Source organism: Podarcis muralis, chromosome 14 (genome assembly GCF_964188315.1).
Source record: "Podarcis muralis chromosome 14, rPodMur119.hap1.1, whole genome shotgun sequence".
NCBI classification, from domain to species: Eukaryota; Metazoa; Chordata; class Lepidosauria; order Squamata; family Lacertidae; genus Podarcis; species Podarcis muralis.
In genome coordinates, this window is record NC_135668.1 from 14,068,019 (window position 1) to 14,084,611 (window position 16,593).

General features: G+C 42.4%; 1 protein-coding gene across 1 annotated transcript in view; it reads left to right on the forward strand.

Annotated features, from left to right (window-relative positions):
• SQOR (sulfide quinone oxidoreductase) overlaps positions 1-16,593 on the forward strand; it is a 37,137-nt gene that overhangs the window by 18,059 nt on the left and 2,485 nt on the right. Inside the window, exons 3-9 of the mRNA XM_028706358.2 lie at positions 3,442-3,612; positions 4,748-4,801; positions 8,436-8,630; positions 10,265-10,474; positions 12,272-12,455; positions 14,328-14,395; positions 15,944-16,122. Coding sequence (XP_028562191.2) covers positions 3,442-3,612; positions 4,748-4,801; positions 8,436-8,630; positions 10,265-10,474; positions 12,272-12,455; positions 14,328-14,395; positions 15,944-16,122 — 1,061 coding nt within the window. The remainder of the gene's footprint in view (positions 1-3,441; positions 3,613-4,747; positions 4,802-8,435; positions 8,631-10,264; positions 10,475-12,271; positions 12,456-14,327; positions 14,396-15,943; positions 16,123-16,593) is intronic.

Here is a 16,593-nt window from a genome sequence, read left to right on the forward strand (position 1 = left end):
CTCGGCTTAAGAACTTTGCTTCAGGATGAGAACAGAATCGTGCTCCGGCGGTGCAGCGGCAGCAGGAGGCCCCATTAGCTAAAGTAGTGCTTCAGGTTAAGAACAGTTTCAGGTTAAGAACGGACCTCCGGAACGAATTAAGTTCTTAACCTGAGGTACCACTGTACATTAGAATAAAGCATGTATAAAAAATGCCCATACAGTGGACGCTTGGGTTGCGAACGTGATCCGTGTGGGAAGCAGGTTCACAACCCTCAGCACCGTATCTGTTCACGTGCGGGTTGCGATTTGGTGCTTCTGCGCATGCACAAAGCGCGATTTAGCACTTATGTGCAAGCACCGAAACCCAGAAGTAACCCGGTCTGGTACTTCCGGGTTCGTTGTGGTGCGCAACCCGAAATCGCGCAACCCGAAGCGTCTGTAACCCGAGGTATGACTGTATTAGTGAACATAACATGAGGGGAATTTGCTTTGCAGAAATTTATAATGGGCAAAATTGCATACAAGTGTATACCTTAGGATAAATTCACATTGAATACTGCTGAATTTTTATAAGGACCTAAGAAATATAATTCGCAATGTGCCGACTTCCGGGATAGCGCGAACGGGTAATGGCGGATTCCCTCCGAGCTCTGGAGGGAATCGGCTCCGCTAAGGACGGGTCTTGCCGTGCCGGCGACACGGGGACCCTTAGAAACCGCAGGCGCGGAAGCCTGCGGACATGGTGACTCGGTGGGCACCTTAATCGCCCTCCCTGACCCGCGAAGAGCCTTTTTAAAGGCTACGGAGTGGACCGGAGAGTGGCGTGGTGCTGAGAGTCGATCGCTGCCTTGGCGGAGCGAAGCCGCGAGCCATGATCGGAGAGCGCTATCTTTCTTCCTGAAATTTGGACTGAAACAAATAACCCGTGAGTAGAAGGGAATTTTGGCATTAAAAGTTTTTATACCCAAAATTGAGTACGATCGGGGGTGTGTTAAAAGGAAGTCCGCACCCCCCCCCCCCACAGAAAGATTCAAAGCAAAGAGAGGAGTACTAAGGCGGAAAGACTTTGGCTTTAAAAAGATAACTCTCACGAATTGGATGACAAAGTTATTGTGCTGGAGTGGAAAAGAGAGAATTTTGAAAGTTTCCTTTTCTCCTGGTAATCCCCCCCCCTTGGACCCGGGAGCGCCCTGCGTGAGAGCCCGAGGAAAAAGAATAAAGAGTTTGACAGCTGTCAAAAGAGCTGTCAAACGGGAGGCAAAGACTTGGGACTGTGTTATTGGTACTTTTTCGGACTAAAAAAAGCTACATTAAAATTGACCTTTTTGAAACAAAGTGACTGGGAATATTAAAGTGGCTGGGAGCTACAAAGAAACGGATTGTTGGAACAGAATCATGATGGAAACCCCCCTGGAGGGAACTAGAGACATTGCAATGGCTGCAGAACGGAAACTATGGGCAGAGATTGAAAGGATGTTTTTTCTCGTGGGAACTTTACAAGAGCAAAGTACCACAATAAGTAAACAACTGGAGACTTTCGGTTTGGAACTGAGCAACTCTGCCAATGATACAAAGTTGATGGAAAGAAATTCTGCAGCTGCAGAGAAGGAGATAACTTTGGAGCGGGGGGAAAAAGAAGAAGAAGAAGGAGAGGAACTTCAGGTGGAAAAAACCAACCAAAAGCCTGCAACCTCTGGGAACAAAGGAAACAAAGAAAACGACAAGTGGATTACAAATCTGCAAAAGGAGAGAAAGATAAAGGAAGAAGCCCCCAGAATAACTGGAATATTGGACTATATAAGAGTAAACAAGTATGATTGGGGCTTTTTCAACAAGCAGGAGTATGAGAGACTGAGTGGTCCTGAGCAGAAACTGAAACTTATTGAATTGGAAGGAGGAAAAAATGAGAGGCTGGTGACAGAACCTCTTCAAGAAGAGAGGGCCAACAAAATGGATTACCAACAAAATTGGTGGAGAGAGACTAACTGGGGCTTAAGAGCCTCTGATGTGAGAAACCCGGGCTAAAGCAGCCAATCTATTGGGACATTGGTTTGGGAAGGGACAGAAACCGGGGCAGGGCAGGAGGGGAGAGGAGAATAGTTATAATCTGAGATTTAGAACTGCTATATTATGATTTTTTGATGCAATATGTGAAGGAAGGAATTCATGGGAGAAGAATTTAGGCCGTCCTTAGAGAAAAGATTTATTGTGTAAAACTGGATAAGTTTAAATTGGGTCAAGCATAAGTGACAAATTTTAAGAAAGGATGAGACATTTAAGGGAGGAGAGCAGATAATTTGCTGAGATAATTAATGAAACTGGAATGTGGGAAGGAGGGTGCGGGGAAGCCAACGTTATGTAATTATGTATGTTTTTGTTTTGTCTTTATAAGTCTGTCTGCCTTTTAAAAATTTGAAAACTCAATAAAAATTTATTAAAAAAAAAAAAATATAATTCGCAATGTGGAAAAATGAGAACTAGAGAGAAACAAAAATTGACAGATTTCCGCATTCCTACTGTAACCCCGTATTGTTTATTCTGAGCTGTGGGCTGCTAAAGACAGGTGTTCACTAGCCCCCATACTAAAGATTATTAATTGGAGATGTTACAATTTAAGGACTGAGGTACAGATGCCCCTTTCTTACCACACCTGCGTAGCTGACTTTTGAAAGAAGTCCCTCCAGTGCTCAGGCTGTGTGGCTTCGGCTCCTGTTTTTCAGAAGCACTATTTTATTTTTTATTTTTTTAATTATAATTTTTATTAGTGTTTTTTTTAACATATCATTTTCAACAGTAATTAAACATACTTTTACATCTTATTCAAATTTTTGACTTCCATCAATCCTGTCTGAAAATTTTCCAGTCTAATCTCTTAGTATGCATTTCTTATCTTCCCTGTTACATTTCAAACTCATAACCAATATCTCTATCTTTTTCTGCTTTGTAACACTTCGTATATTTCTCCTTACAAAACTTCTTGTAGTCCTGCTAGCGTAATTTGTTGATTACAGTTGCTCTTCAAATAATTCAGATACTTCTTCCAATCTTCTGTAAATCTCTGGTTCCGCAGGTTTTGAATCCTTCCTGTCATTTTGTTCAATTCTGCATAGTCCATTAATTTCGTCTGCCATTCTTCTTTCGTCGGAATTTCTTCTTGTTTCCATTTCTGGGCTAACAATACTCTTGCCGCAGTTGTTGCATATAAAAACAATTTAACATCTTGCCTGTTAACAGTGGCGTAGCGTGGGGGGTGCAGGGGGGGCTGGCCGCACCGGGCGCAACATCTGGGGTTAGGGCAAATCCACAGGTTAGGGGGCGCAAATCCATGGGTTAGGGGGCGCAAATTGCTTGCCTTGCCCCGGGTGCTGACAACCCACGCTACGCCACTGCCTGTTAATGTCCTGACCTATAATACCAAGTAAAAATGCTTCTGTTTTTTTAAAAAATGTATATTTTCAGAAGCACTATTATCAGCCGCTCTGGACTTTGGTTGGGGCCGGAGCAAAACCACTGGCACCCTGTTCCCGTCCAACGGCAAGTGTGATTCCTTCCGGTGTAAAGTGGATCCAATCCAGAGTTCAGAAGCTGGATCCAGACAAGAACTGTGTCCACCTGGAGAACAACCAAAAGGTAAGCTCTCAGCTGCCTCTTCATTTAATCCTCGTTGCTACAAAAACTGAAGCTCCGTACTTTACGGAAACTTGTCACCTTGATGGAGAACATTGGAAACTTGGGCTAGAGACAAGCAGTTGCATCCAATATTAGCCCTGCTCACAGTAGACTCATTGAAACAGATGAACATCACAAATTAATTTGGAGATGCTATTTGACACCAGTCAGATTAAATCAAATAAACAAGGAATATTCGGTGTTATGTTGGAGGGGATGCCAGGAAACCGGGAATTGTGTTCACATGTGGTGGAGGTGTAAAGACGTACAATTATTTTTGGTAAAGGGTGTTTAAGGAGATAACAAAAATCACTGGGTTAAAGCTGACCAAAAGTCCAAAGGTAGCATTATTATCGATTTACGATGGGGTGGAAGGTTTGCAGGCTAGGAAGGACCTGCTCACAAATTATTGACAGCTGCACAAATTATTATAGCTAGGAAGTGGAAGGGGCAAGGAGAATATAAAATGGAAGAATGGTATAAAGAGGTGTGGGATATAGCTATTAACAATAAATTAACATGTGCCTTTAAGGTTAGATGTGGAAGATGCAGGAGAAATGATTTTGAGGATAATTTATAGAAATTGTACCATGAAAAGGGAAAGGGGTCAAACCATCGCAAGAGGTGTAGAAATTTTGGGAGGTTGCTTAGTTACAATGGAATGGTCTCGGGGTGGGGTGCACATTTTATTCTTATTTATTTATAGATTATTACTTTGCCAAAAAGAAAAAGAAAATGAAAGAAACTGGTGAACATGACTAACTTAGATCCATTCATTTCAATGGGCCTACTCTGAGCAGGAGTTGGGTACAACCTATTGCTTCCAGATGGGGTGTCATAGGAGATTCTACAACTTGCCCCTTATGTGATTGTTTTAGAGCTGCGATCCTATACACACATTGACCTGGGAGCAAGTCCCATTCAACTTAATAAGGCTTACATATGAGTGGACATCTATAGGATCACACTGTTAAAAGTGATGTGTAGGCAACTCCCAATTTACGCAGGGTTTATGTTCCAAGGCACCGTGTCCTAAGTGAAATATATATTTGAAACATCCCTGGTTAATGTAATGAATGACTTTCTTATCTTACAGATATCTTACAAGTATTTGATCATCGCCCTTGGGCTCCAGCTGCATTTTGAAAAGGTATTTTTTTATTTAAAAAAATCTCTCTGCTAGTAAAAACCCTGGTGTGAAGCAGGAGACAAAGAGTTACTTTGGGCATCATTTTACTGCCCATCCTGCATTTGTCTCATGCAGCGCCGCTTCCGTTCTGCTGCAATCCACATTATTCAACTTGCCGTCTGCTGCGGTGAAATGACACAGCTTATGTAGTGTTTGCAAGTGGTCCCAAAATTATGTCATTACATTGTCGTTTTGTTAATAATAATAATAATAATAATAATAATAATAATACATTCCCCGCCCATCTGGCTGGGTTTCCCCAGCCACTCTGGGCATTTGCCAACAGAATATGAATAATAAAAATAAAAAAGCGATAATCTGTGGCAGTTATAGTCCAAAACATCAACAGTCCACCAAGTTGGTGAAAGCTGCTGCTGCCCAGTGCCCACTTACCAGAGAGTAAGCCCCCCTGAAATGCACTCCGGTGCCCTGAAAATTCACTTTCTGATTCTGGAGGGTCAAATTTCCTTAAAAGAAGGCCGGGCCTTCCCCGCTGGCTGGATTGTAAAGGTTTCTGCTGGAAAAACTAACACCAATGAAAAATCATGTTTTGGTTTTTCCTTGAGACATTATATTGTTTCCCAAAACTGGCAGGGGTGGGTGGACAAAAAATTCATCCCTGGGAGGAATTTCAGTCTGGAAAACGTTGCAGTTATTTGCATGCAGATGTGGGGCCAATGTGCATTTAGAACACTGTATTTTTCCGTGTAAAACTCGCCCCTGTGTATAAGACAACCCCTATTTTGGGGGATTCCAAATTAAGAAAATGGGGCGGGGGGTTGCCCCAAGTTGTTGAGCTTTTTTGGGGGGGGTTCCATAAGTCGCTCACCCGCCTGACCAACGCTGACAATCGCATGCCTTGCCAAAGCCACAAATCGCCTGACCACTCGCCGCAAGCAGCCGCCAATCACCCGCCCAATTGCCGCAGTGGCTGAAACCAATCGCCCGTCCCCACTCTGCACTATCTGTGTATAAGACGACCCCCAATTTTTAACATTATTTTATAATAGAAAAACATCATCTTATACACGGAAAACTATGGTATCTACAATCCAACACAGAGTTTAATGCCACCGATTTCAGTGGTTTTAAGTGTACTAGAATCTTTGATGGGCTGGGGCCAGGATGTTCAGGGTCTGGGTGCTGTGAGGGCACTATTTTTTAAATTGGGAGTGTGTGCATGCAGACTGTTTGTTCCAGATGGTGATCATGACAAGACAAGTTGCATGTACAGTGGTACCTTGGGTTAAGTACTTAATTCGTTCCAGAGGTCCGTTTTTAACCTGAAACTGTTCTTAACCTGAAGCACCACTTTAGCTAATGGGGCCTCCCGCTGCCGCCACGCTGCTGGAGCACGATTTCTGTTCTCAACCTGAAGCAAAGTTCTTAACCTGAAGCACTATTTCTGGGTTAGCGGAGTCTGTAACCTGAAGCGTATGTAACCCGAGGTACCACTGTATTTCCTGAAGGCTAACAGAGAAGGCCTGCAGGGGCCCTCTGGTGGTCTATCTTAAGAAGTTGAATATATCCGAAGGTCTAGCACTCGCTTCATGCATGGGATCAGTGTGAGAATGAATGAACTCTTCTTCAAATCGGAGAATACTCGCAGTTCATGTTAGAATATGACAGTTAATGGTGGAATTTTGGACATGTTTAGAAGTACATCCAGAATCGGATTTCATTTCCATCATCAACAATACAACCTCTTTTATTTAAAAAATAGAAATAAGTCAATTGCTCTCTGTTTCAGACTGCTCTTGTTATGTGGAGGAAGACTTCTTTAACTTACGCATGTGCAGGTTTTAAAAAATCTTTATTGAAAGGTCAAAAAGTACATGACTATATGGGCACCAAACATGGTGAGACACAAACAAAAAAGAGAAAAGGAAAATGAGAAACAGAACCCGTGCAGAAGAGAAAACAAAGGGGGGAGGAACCCCCAAAATTGTATATTTTCCGAGGTTGCTATTGTACTTCACCAGATCTTAACCTATTACAGTATTTGTAAGAATGGATTCCAAATATCATTGAATTTGTCCATGGAAAGTCTGCATTTATATGCAAGTTATTCATATGTTGCGAGTTTGTACAAGTCTTCAATCCAATCGTAGAAGGGAGCCGCATTTTTATTTTCCCAGTTTATCAGGATCAGTCTTTTTGCTGTGGTAAGGGCACCGAGAGTCTACTCATGTCTTTTTGTAGGGTTCCATGTGCTGGGTATATAATTCAAATGGATATTTTGCTCTGTAAATGTAAGGTTGTTCCATTCAGTTCTGTTGATGGTTTCAGTTACCTTCTGCCAAAAATCTATCAAAATAGGACAGTGAAAAAACATGTTTTAGAGAAGCATTATCTCTATTGCATCTCCAACGCATGTGCAGTTTTTACCAAATTATGACCCCATAGCCATCCATACTTTCAGGGAGGCATCAGTAATTTGAGGACCAGTTAATATCTGAGACAGGAGCCTGCGACCCTCCAGATGTTATTGGATTGCAACTCCTATTGCCTCTAGTTAAAAGATGCCCAACGCCCCAATGGATGATGGGAGTTGCGGTTTAGCAACATCTAGAGAGCTTCAGGTTACTCACTGCTTGCATATACCAACCAGGAGACTCCATGTGATGTATTACACAATAATATGCCTTGTTGTTTATGCGAAGACTTGATCTGAATATTTTACCAGTTACATTGGTACCTTGGTTTACAAACTTAATCCATTCCGGAAGTCCGTTCTTAAACCAAAGCGTTCTTAAACCAAGATGTACTTTCCCATAGCAGCAACAACTATCTTTATTACGGTCCAGAGACCCAACAAAACATTACAAATCAATACAGAGTTCATACAGCCTACCTCCAGGTTAATCAAGCACTTTGTTTGGAATATAGGGCTCATTTGTTCTTGCAACCACCGATAAAAACTTTGCCACTGCCAACGTTCTAGCTTTTGTCCGGTCTTCCAGTAGGAACCTGACATAGTGAGCCTCTGACTTTCCCGGGAAAGGCACCAGCAAGGGTAGTATCAGTTCAGCCCTGGCCTGCTCATACTTCGCACAATGTAACAAAATATGATCTATGGAATCGATGTCTTGAGCACACGAGCAAAGTCTGTCCTGGTAGGGAACTCCTCTCCACCTACCATCCAGCACTGCAGAGGGGAAGACATTCAGTCTGGCTTTGGTGAAAAGCCTTCGATAGTTAGGTACTTTCCCATAGCAATGGGGGACTCAATTTACAAATGGAACGCACTCAACAGGAAGTGAAACGTGTTCTTATTCCAAGGCAAAGTTCACAAACCAAAACACCTCCTTCCAGGTTTGCAGCGATCTTAATCCAAGTTGTTCATAAACTAAGCTGTTCTCCAACCAAGGTACCACTGTACTGAATCAAGATAAATGCTCATGTAATAGCTCTGATCATGATCTTGGTCCCAAGAAAATCTATAGGATTTGTGTTACTATGTTACTGAGGTTGGCACTTTCTTCTCATACTCAGCGGGTTTAATAACGTAGCTGGAAAGAAGCCACTCTCAATTTGCATTTCCCACGCGCCTGGCACAATTAAATACTACACAGCTAATTTTGTTTTGTTGCAGATCAAGGGCTTGCCCGAAGCTTTCAGCACTCCTAAAATAGGTTCCAATTATTCCGTTCACACCGTGGAGAAAACTTGGAAGGCTCTGCAAGATTTCCAGGGAGGAAATGCCATCTTCACCTTTCCAAACACACCCGTGAAATGTGCCGGCGCACCGCAAAAGATCATGTACTTGTCAGAGGCGTACATGAGAAAGGTATGCGCTGTCTGTTACTGGAAGCTAGCAGACTTGATAGATCTGCGTTGTGGCTTGAGCAGGTGGCATGATCTTTGCAATGCAAAAGGGCCAGATCTTCATCTGCACAGATATTACGCTCTTTCAAACTGCTGGGACTCTCAGCCTCTGTTCACAAAAACTTTTTAGCTATTAGGGTGGACTTCTCTCTCCTCTGCTGAGAAAGATGGTGGCAGGGAGGCTGTCCCTTGATTATGTTATAATAAAAAAACTGCTCCCTTTCCCTTATGGGGTATTCCAAAGCCCGTATAGAGTCCTTAAGTGGGTTCCCTATCGGTAGGAGGAAATAACAGAGGTCAACCAGAGAATATTGAGAAGCAAAGCGGCTAGTAAGCCTGATCTTTATTCAAGGAACTGTTGTGACAGGGTCCTCACTCACCACATGCAGGAGGGAGGAGAATCCCGAACAATGGTGCACCAGCCCTTATATAGACTTTTGAAATTGCACACCCTGTAGCCCAAAACCACCCCCCAAAACATACATACATCACCGGAGGAGGCAGAAATTTGAGTGTTGCTTCTCTTCTGTCTGCCAAGATACCTGATAATTCCCTACTTGGTTACATTATTAATAATAATAATAATAATAATAATAATAATAATAATAATTTATACCCCGTCCATCAGGCAGTTTCCCCAGCCACTCTTGGCGTCTCCCAATCAAGTGTTAAAAACAGTACAGCGTTAAATATTAAAAACTTCCCTAAAAAGGGCTGCCTTCAGATGTCTTTTAAAGATAGGATACTACTACCGAGAAGGCCCTCTGCCTGGTTCCCTGTAACCTCACTTCTCGCAATGAGGGAACCACCAGAAGGCCCTCAGAGCTGGACCTCAGTGTCCGGGCTGAAGGATGGGGGTGGAGACGCTCCTTCAGGTATACAGGACCGAGGCCGTTTAGGGCTTTAAAGGTCAGCACCAACACTTTGAATTGTGCTCGGAAACATACTGGGAGCCAATGCAGATCTCTCAGAACCGGTGTTATGTGGTTCCGGCGGGTAGCCTGGCCATTCCTTTGGGATGGTAAATACTTAGTTCCTGAATCTCTTACGCATATTGAAAGTGCACTCAGCTTAACAGATACTTGCCAAACTGTATTTGAAAAGGGAGGGTTAAGCCCCTACAGTCAAAAGACCATTCAAAAGCTTTTCCCATTTCCTTCCTCCTTGCAGAGAAATATTTGAGGTCAATTTGGGAGAGTCAAAATGGCTTCAGGATTGTTCTCCTGTACTATTTCAGACAGGCGGTTTATATACTTATGTATGCGTTTGCCTTGTACATTTATTTTATATTTTAGACCTTAGAATTCTTATAACAATTACGTTGATTCATTAATCACATTTTTTTCCAGCTGTGTCTGCATATATTTGCAAAGGACTAAAGCAATTGTTTTGAAGAAAGACGTGCACTTTGCTTTATAGATGGTGTGTGTGCAATAGTGCGATGTTGAATTCCACCCTTTCCCCAAAAAAGTTGTACTAAATTATGTTGGATATTTTTGGTGGGTGTTGTAAAAAATAGCATTCTGTCTCCTGCTTCTGGTTTGCCACTCATAACTATGGTTTTGAACCGTTACTTTTGAATTATCCTCTTGGTAGACTGGAAAACGACCGAAAGCCAAAATAATCTTCAATACTGCCCTTGGAGTGATTTTTGGTGTTCAGAAGTATGCCGATGCTCTGCTAGAGATTATCAAATCGAGGGACATTACAGTCAACTACAAATACAACCTTGTTGAAGTTCGAGCTGATAAACAGGAAGCGGTCTTTGAGAACTTGGACAAAAGTGGGGAGACGGAGGTCTATCAGGTCAGCAAAATGAGATTTTTTCAGGTGCATCTATGTACAAAGCGAATTACAGTGACTATCGTGATTTTCCTGTTTGTTAGAAAAGGCAGGAAATAGTAAATCAAAATGTTGATCGAAGTATGTGATGTGAGAAGGTGAAAATGGTTGATACAGTGTAGATGAAAAACTGACCAAACAACTTTGAGCGCTGGGATGGTTGAAGTATGTGGATGAGATTGCAACAGACCCCTCCACCTATGGCACACTTTGGTGAAGAAGTGGGGGGGAAACTTTATAAGGACATTAAAAAGGTAAAGGGACCCCTGACCATTAGATCCAGTCGTGGCCGACTCTGGGGTTGCAGCGCTCATCTTGCTTTATTGGCCGAGGGAGCTTCCGGGTCATGTGGCCAGCATGACTAAGCTGCTTCTGGCAAACCAGAGCAGCGCACGAAAATGCCATTTACCTTCCCGCCCGAGCGGTACCTATTTATCTACTTGCACTTTGACGTGCTTTCAAACTGCTAGGTTGGCAGGAGCAGGGACTGAGCAACAGGAGCTCACCCCGTCGCGGGGATTTGAACCGCCGACCTTCCAATTGGCAAGTCCTAGGCTCTGTGGTTTAACCCACAACACCACCCGCGTCCCTATAAGGGACATTATATAAGGACATTATCTTAATAATAATAATAATTGCAACAACAACAAATATTTATTTATTTATTCATTCATTCCCCAGCCACTCTGGGCGGCTCTCAACAGAATATTAAAAACATGACAATCATCCCTGGGAATACCGTTTTTCTGAAAGAATTTTTATTGGTATGACAAAATAAATCACACAATTATCCTTTTTTTCTTAACATCTTAAAATAAAACAAGATTCGTCCGAATCCTGAGACTTCCTTCCTCCCCTCCGCAGGTCCTTTATATATCTTAATCCACTGCATATTAATAGTTCCTTCCAATTACGGTCCTCCAAAATATCCAAAGTCTTTATAACATTGCAAGAGTTATTCAAAGCCTGCCAAAGAGTTCAAGTGTTTCCAGTGTTCTTTTAAATATGATCTATATCTGTCCCGTTCTCGGTTGAAGTTTTGATCCTCTTGATTTCTGATTTTCAAAGTCAATCTACTCCAATAATTTCATCGGCCAGTCTGCTTTTGTTGGCATCTTACTCTCTTCCTGTCGCTGGGCAAGCAACATCCTTGCAGCTGTAGTCGCATAAATGCATCTTAGCCAGGGAAAATTCTCTCATTCTCTCTCTCTCTCTCTCTCTCTCTCTCTCTCTCTCTCTCTCTCTCTCTCTCTCATGCTAAGCTATAGTATCAGATATCCAATTGTGCTTGAACTCAGGGCCGGATTTAGGTCTGATGAGGCCCTAAGCTACTGAAGGTAATGGGGTCCTTTATATGTCCAGCTGTCCTTTGTCAACAACAAATTGTCACTGTTTTTTGTGTTGAATATTTGCTGTCTGGTAATTTATGGACCTAATAGGTATCTAAAGCCATTTGCATATGCAGAATGTAGGCACCCTATATATAGAAATGAGCAAACCAGTGATATTTTAGGGAGCAGGCTAGCAGACGGGGCCCATTATTTACATCCTAGGAGCCTACACAACACAAAACACTGTTGCTGTATGAAGGTTTTGTTTTATTTGTTTTTTATCTTATATTTTGGAAATGTTCATCCGGTGGTTTTTTTCCCTTTAAATTTTTGGGGGGGCCCCAAGAGAGTGTGGCCCTAAGCTATAGCTTGTTTAGCTTATACGTAAATCCGGCACTGCTTGAACTCTTTTCTCTTTCTCTGGATGCAGTACGAAATGCTTCATGTCACACCCCCCATGGGACCCCAAAACGTACTTCTGAACAGTCCGGTTTCAGATGCTGGGGGCTGGGTCGATGTAGACAAGGAGACATTGCAGCACAAGAAATACCCAAATGTGTTTGGGATCGGAGACTGCACTAACCTCCCCACTTCAAAGACAGCTGCAGCTGTAGGTAAGAGTGGCTTTTGCAATTAGCTAATTCAATGTTAATTCAATGTTAGGGACGCGGGTGGTGCTGTGGTCTAAACCACAGAGCCTCTTGGGCTTGCCGATCGGAAGGTCGACGGTTTGAATCCCCACGACGGGGTGAGCTCCCATTGCTCTGTCCCAGCTCCTGCCAGCCTAGCAATTTGAAAGCATGCCAGTGCAAGTAGATAAATAGGTATTGCTCCGGCGGGAAGGTAAACGGCATTTCCGTGCGCTGCTCTGGTTTCGCCAGAAGCGGCTTAGTCATGCTGGCCACATGACCCGGAAGCTGTCTGCGGATAAACGCCGGCTCTCTCGGCCAGTAAAGCGAGATGAGCGCCGCAACCCTAGAGTCGTTCACGAGTGGACTTAACGGTCGTCAGAAGAAGAAGAGTTTGGATTTGATATCCTGCTTTATCACTACGCTAAGGAGTCTCAAAGCGGCTAACATTCTCCTTTCCCTTCCTCCCCCACAACAAACACTCTGTGAGGTGAGTGGGGCTGAGAGACTTCAAAGAAGTATGACTGGCCCAAGGTCACCCAGCAGCTGCATGTGGAGGAGCGGAGACGCGAACCCGGTTCACGAGATTACGAGTCTACCGCTCTTAACCACTACACCATACTGGCCCAGGGGTCCTTTACCTTTTTTTCTTAATTCTGTGTTAACATAAATACTACATTTAATTCTTATTTAATGTAGCCTTTTTCGCTCTCTTTGCAACCCCTTTTGATATCTGAAGAAAAGCAGATTTGCTTGCTGCAAATCTGGCCTTAAACACTGAGTCTTAAGCTTCGTATACTGAAAGAAGCCTTTTATGGATCTGATGTCAGAAAGATCAGAAATAGGATTTAAAAAAAAAAAGTTTATTTGACTGACCGAGGGTGCATCTACATACAGGGGGAAAATGCTATTAAAATTAAATCATTATAACAAAAGGGAAAATCGCTATAGAAAAATCACACAGAAATTCTTTTGCTCTCTGGCTCCATCTGGTGTTGCATGTTCATAACGCATTCAAAATACTGTTTTTTGACTAATGTAGCTGAGTTAGAATAGATTTAGTCCCTGAGCCTGAGGTTTCGCATACTTGTTCTACCCCAACCCAATTTTTTCAAGGCCTCAGATATCAGCCTTTCCAGCCTTTGTATCTGAAGCTCCAGTTTTGTTAAACTGGAGATACCAAGGATTAGATCTCAGACCAATTCAGCCAGCTAGCCCTGGGGATTATCTAATTGATTGTCTATTTTTATTGTTATTCATGTTTTTACACTGTATTTTATGCTGCTTTTATAATTAAGTGTTTTAAAAGTGTTTTAAATTTGTTGTTAGCTGCCCTGAGCCCGGTTTTTGAACCAGGAAGGGCGGGGTATAAATAAAAAATTATTTCTTCTTCTTATTATTATTTCTTTAGATCTTCTCTGCTCTGCTCCTGAGCTACACAACTGCTCTCTCTAATCTGCCCTGTTATAAGCAAGCATTGGTCTTTAGTTAGTCATGCCTTAGAACAAATTAATAGGACTTATTTACAACCAATTTTAGCTAGACCAGGGTCCATCTATTTTATAACTGACTAAATTATGGTACAAATTAGTGGATATTCTAACAGAGGAAGCTGTGTTGGTCCGTTTAGAAACAGAAAAAGAAATTGCAACCCAGCACCAATTAGAAACTTTGGCAATGAAGTGGTCTATGAGTAGCTTAAATAATAATAAATAAAAACGATAAGAGGAATACACAGAGAAATGTTTCAAGGGGTAGCGCTTAAAAATAGAATTTTATTTTTAGACTCTAGTGTTCCTATTTCGGGAAGAAAAACGTTGCGGCACTAATGTAAACAAACCATTATCTCTTCTGTAGCTGGCCAGTCTGGTGTGCTTGATAAAACCATTTCTTGCGTAATGAAGGGCAAGCCTCCAGCTAAAAAGGTAAGCTGGTTAATTCAATTAATTGGTCATTAAATGGGTAGTATTATCACTTCGAATGAAGAATTATATTTTTGATAAAGATCCCATGGGCAATGACTTAAGTTTTGTTACATATTTTGAGGCAGTATTCTTTAACTTATTAAAGATTTATGATATGCTAAACTCTCGCAAATTTATTTATGGGTTTTTCTGCAATGTTAATTGTTTAATACTGCTAACATACAACAGCAGGCAAGAGAACTTCCAAATTGCCATTATATCCCTGCTTTTGGACGTAAGCCAAGCCAGTAGAAAAAGACAAAACATCATAATTAGAACTGCATACTGGGGAGGTATACTCTCTCTTTGCATCTTTATTTTAAATTTTATTTTGACAAATTAATAGTAATAAATAAATAAGAATAAAAATGTGCATCCCACTACCGAGACCATTCCATTGTAACTAAGCAACCTCCGCAAATTTCAACACCTCTTGCAGTGGTTTGACCCCTTTCCATTTTAACAGTACAAATTCTACAAACACCCTCCATATCTCCTCAAAATAATTTCTACTGAATATTCCGTTTTGCCTTAATGGCACGTTAATTTATCATTAATAGCTATATCCCACACCTCTTTATACCATACTTCCATTCTATATTCTGCTTGCCCCTTCAACTTCTTCGCTATAATAATTCGTGCAGCTGTCAATAAATTTGTGAACAAGTCCTTCATAGCCTGTGAACCTTCCACCCCATCATAAATTGATAATAATGCTACTTCTGGACTTTTGGTCAGCTTTAACCCAGTGGTTTCTGTTATCTCCTTAAACACCCTTTGCCCCCCAAAATTGTACGTTTACACCCCCACCACATGTGAACATAATTCCTTGTTTCCTGGCATCCCCTCCAGCATAACACTGAATATTCCTTGTTTATTTGATTTAATCTGACTACATTAAGTACCATCTCCAAACTCATTTTTAATAATTTATATACCATGTTGTATGAAAGAGGTAAAGAGATAGAATTACACAAAGGCTATTAGTCGTACCTTGGTTTTCAAACAGCCTGGGTCTTGAACGTTTTGGCTCCCAAACACCCCACACCCAGAAGTGAGTGTTCGGTTCTTTTGGAAGCCAAGTGTCCAACGGGGCTTTCAATTGGCTGCAGGAGCTTCTTTGGTTTTCGAACATTTCGGAAGTCGAACAAACTTCTGGAACAGATTCCGTTCGACTTCCAAGGTACGACTGTATTTTACATAAGCCAGGCATGTCCAAGTCCGTTTGGGGGGCTAATCTGGCCTGTTAGCCGGTTTAATCTGGCCCCTGTGGCAGTTTATGTCCTGAGGTAAAATCCTTTAAAAAGCTCAACAGCTTCAATCCTTAAAAAAGGTTAAAAACTTAGGTCAGCCCTCACGGCCCTTCACTTCATCGAATCTGGCCCTCGACATAAGCAGACTGGAAGGATCCTTCGGGGGTTGGGGAAACCTGAGAAATTGTTTTGCAATATTCAAGTGAAGTTTATTTGGTTCCATTATGTAAAATGTACACCACAAAATCTTTTATAGTATGATGGATACACATCCTGTCCCCTGGTAACCAACTACAACCGTGCGATCCTGGCAGAATTTGATTACAGCGCGCAGCCTTTAGAAACGTTTCCTTTTGACCAGAGCAAGGAGCGGCTGACAAGTTTTCACATGAAAGCTGATCTCATGCCTTTCCTTTACTGGCATGGGCTATTGAAGTAAGTATCCCTTGTGTCTATAAGCCAAACTAACTTGCGCGGGTGTCAGGGCCGCCTCAGGTCCCAGCTCACAAGAGACCAACGCCAAGTCCACTTTATTTACAAAAGTCTTTATTGAAGTACATTGTTTGTTCCACAGCCGAGGCGCGCAGCCCCACGTCTGTTACGCTTAGACCGCTGAAGTCCCTTCTGAATCAGTCCCGCCTCCACACCAGTTTAAGAGGCTTCTGCTGGTCCACCTCTTCCTGTCCTTCCTTTTCCGCAGGGTCTTTCTGCCCCCCTGGGTTCCTTCCCTCCTGCTTTCCCCTGACGCTGAGTCCCTAGACGCCTGCTCCCCCCTCCTCCGTGCTTTGGGACCAGGCTCCTCCTCCGGGCTCTCCGCATTTCCGCGCGCCTCCACATTTGAACTTGGCGCGCGTTCGCTACCTCTGACCTTCCTCTTGACAGCTACACTACTCTCTGTGCTACTCT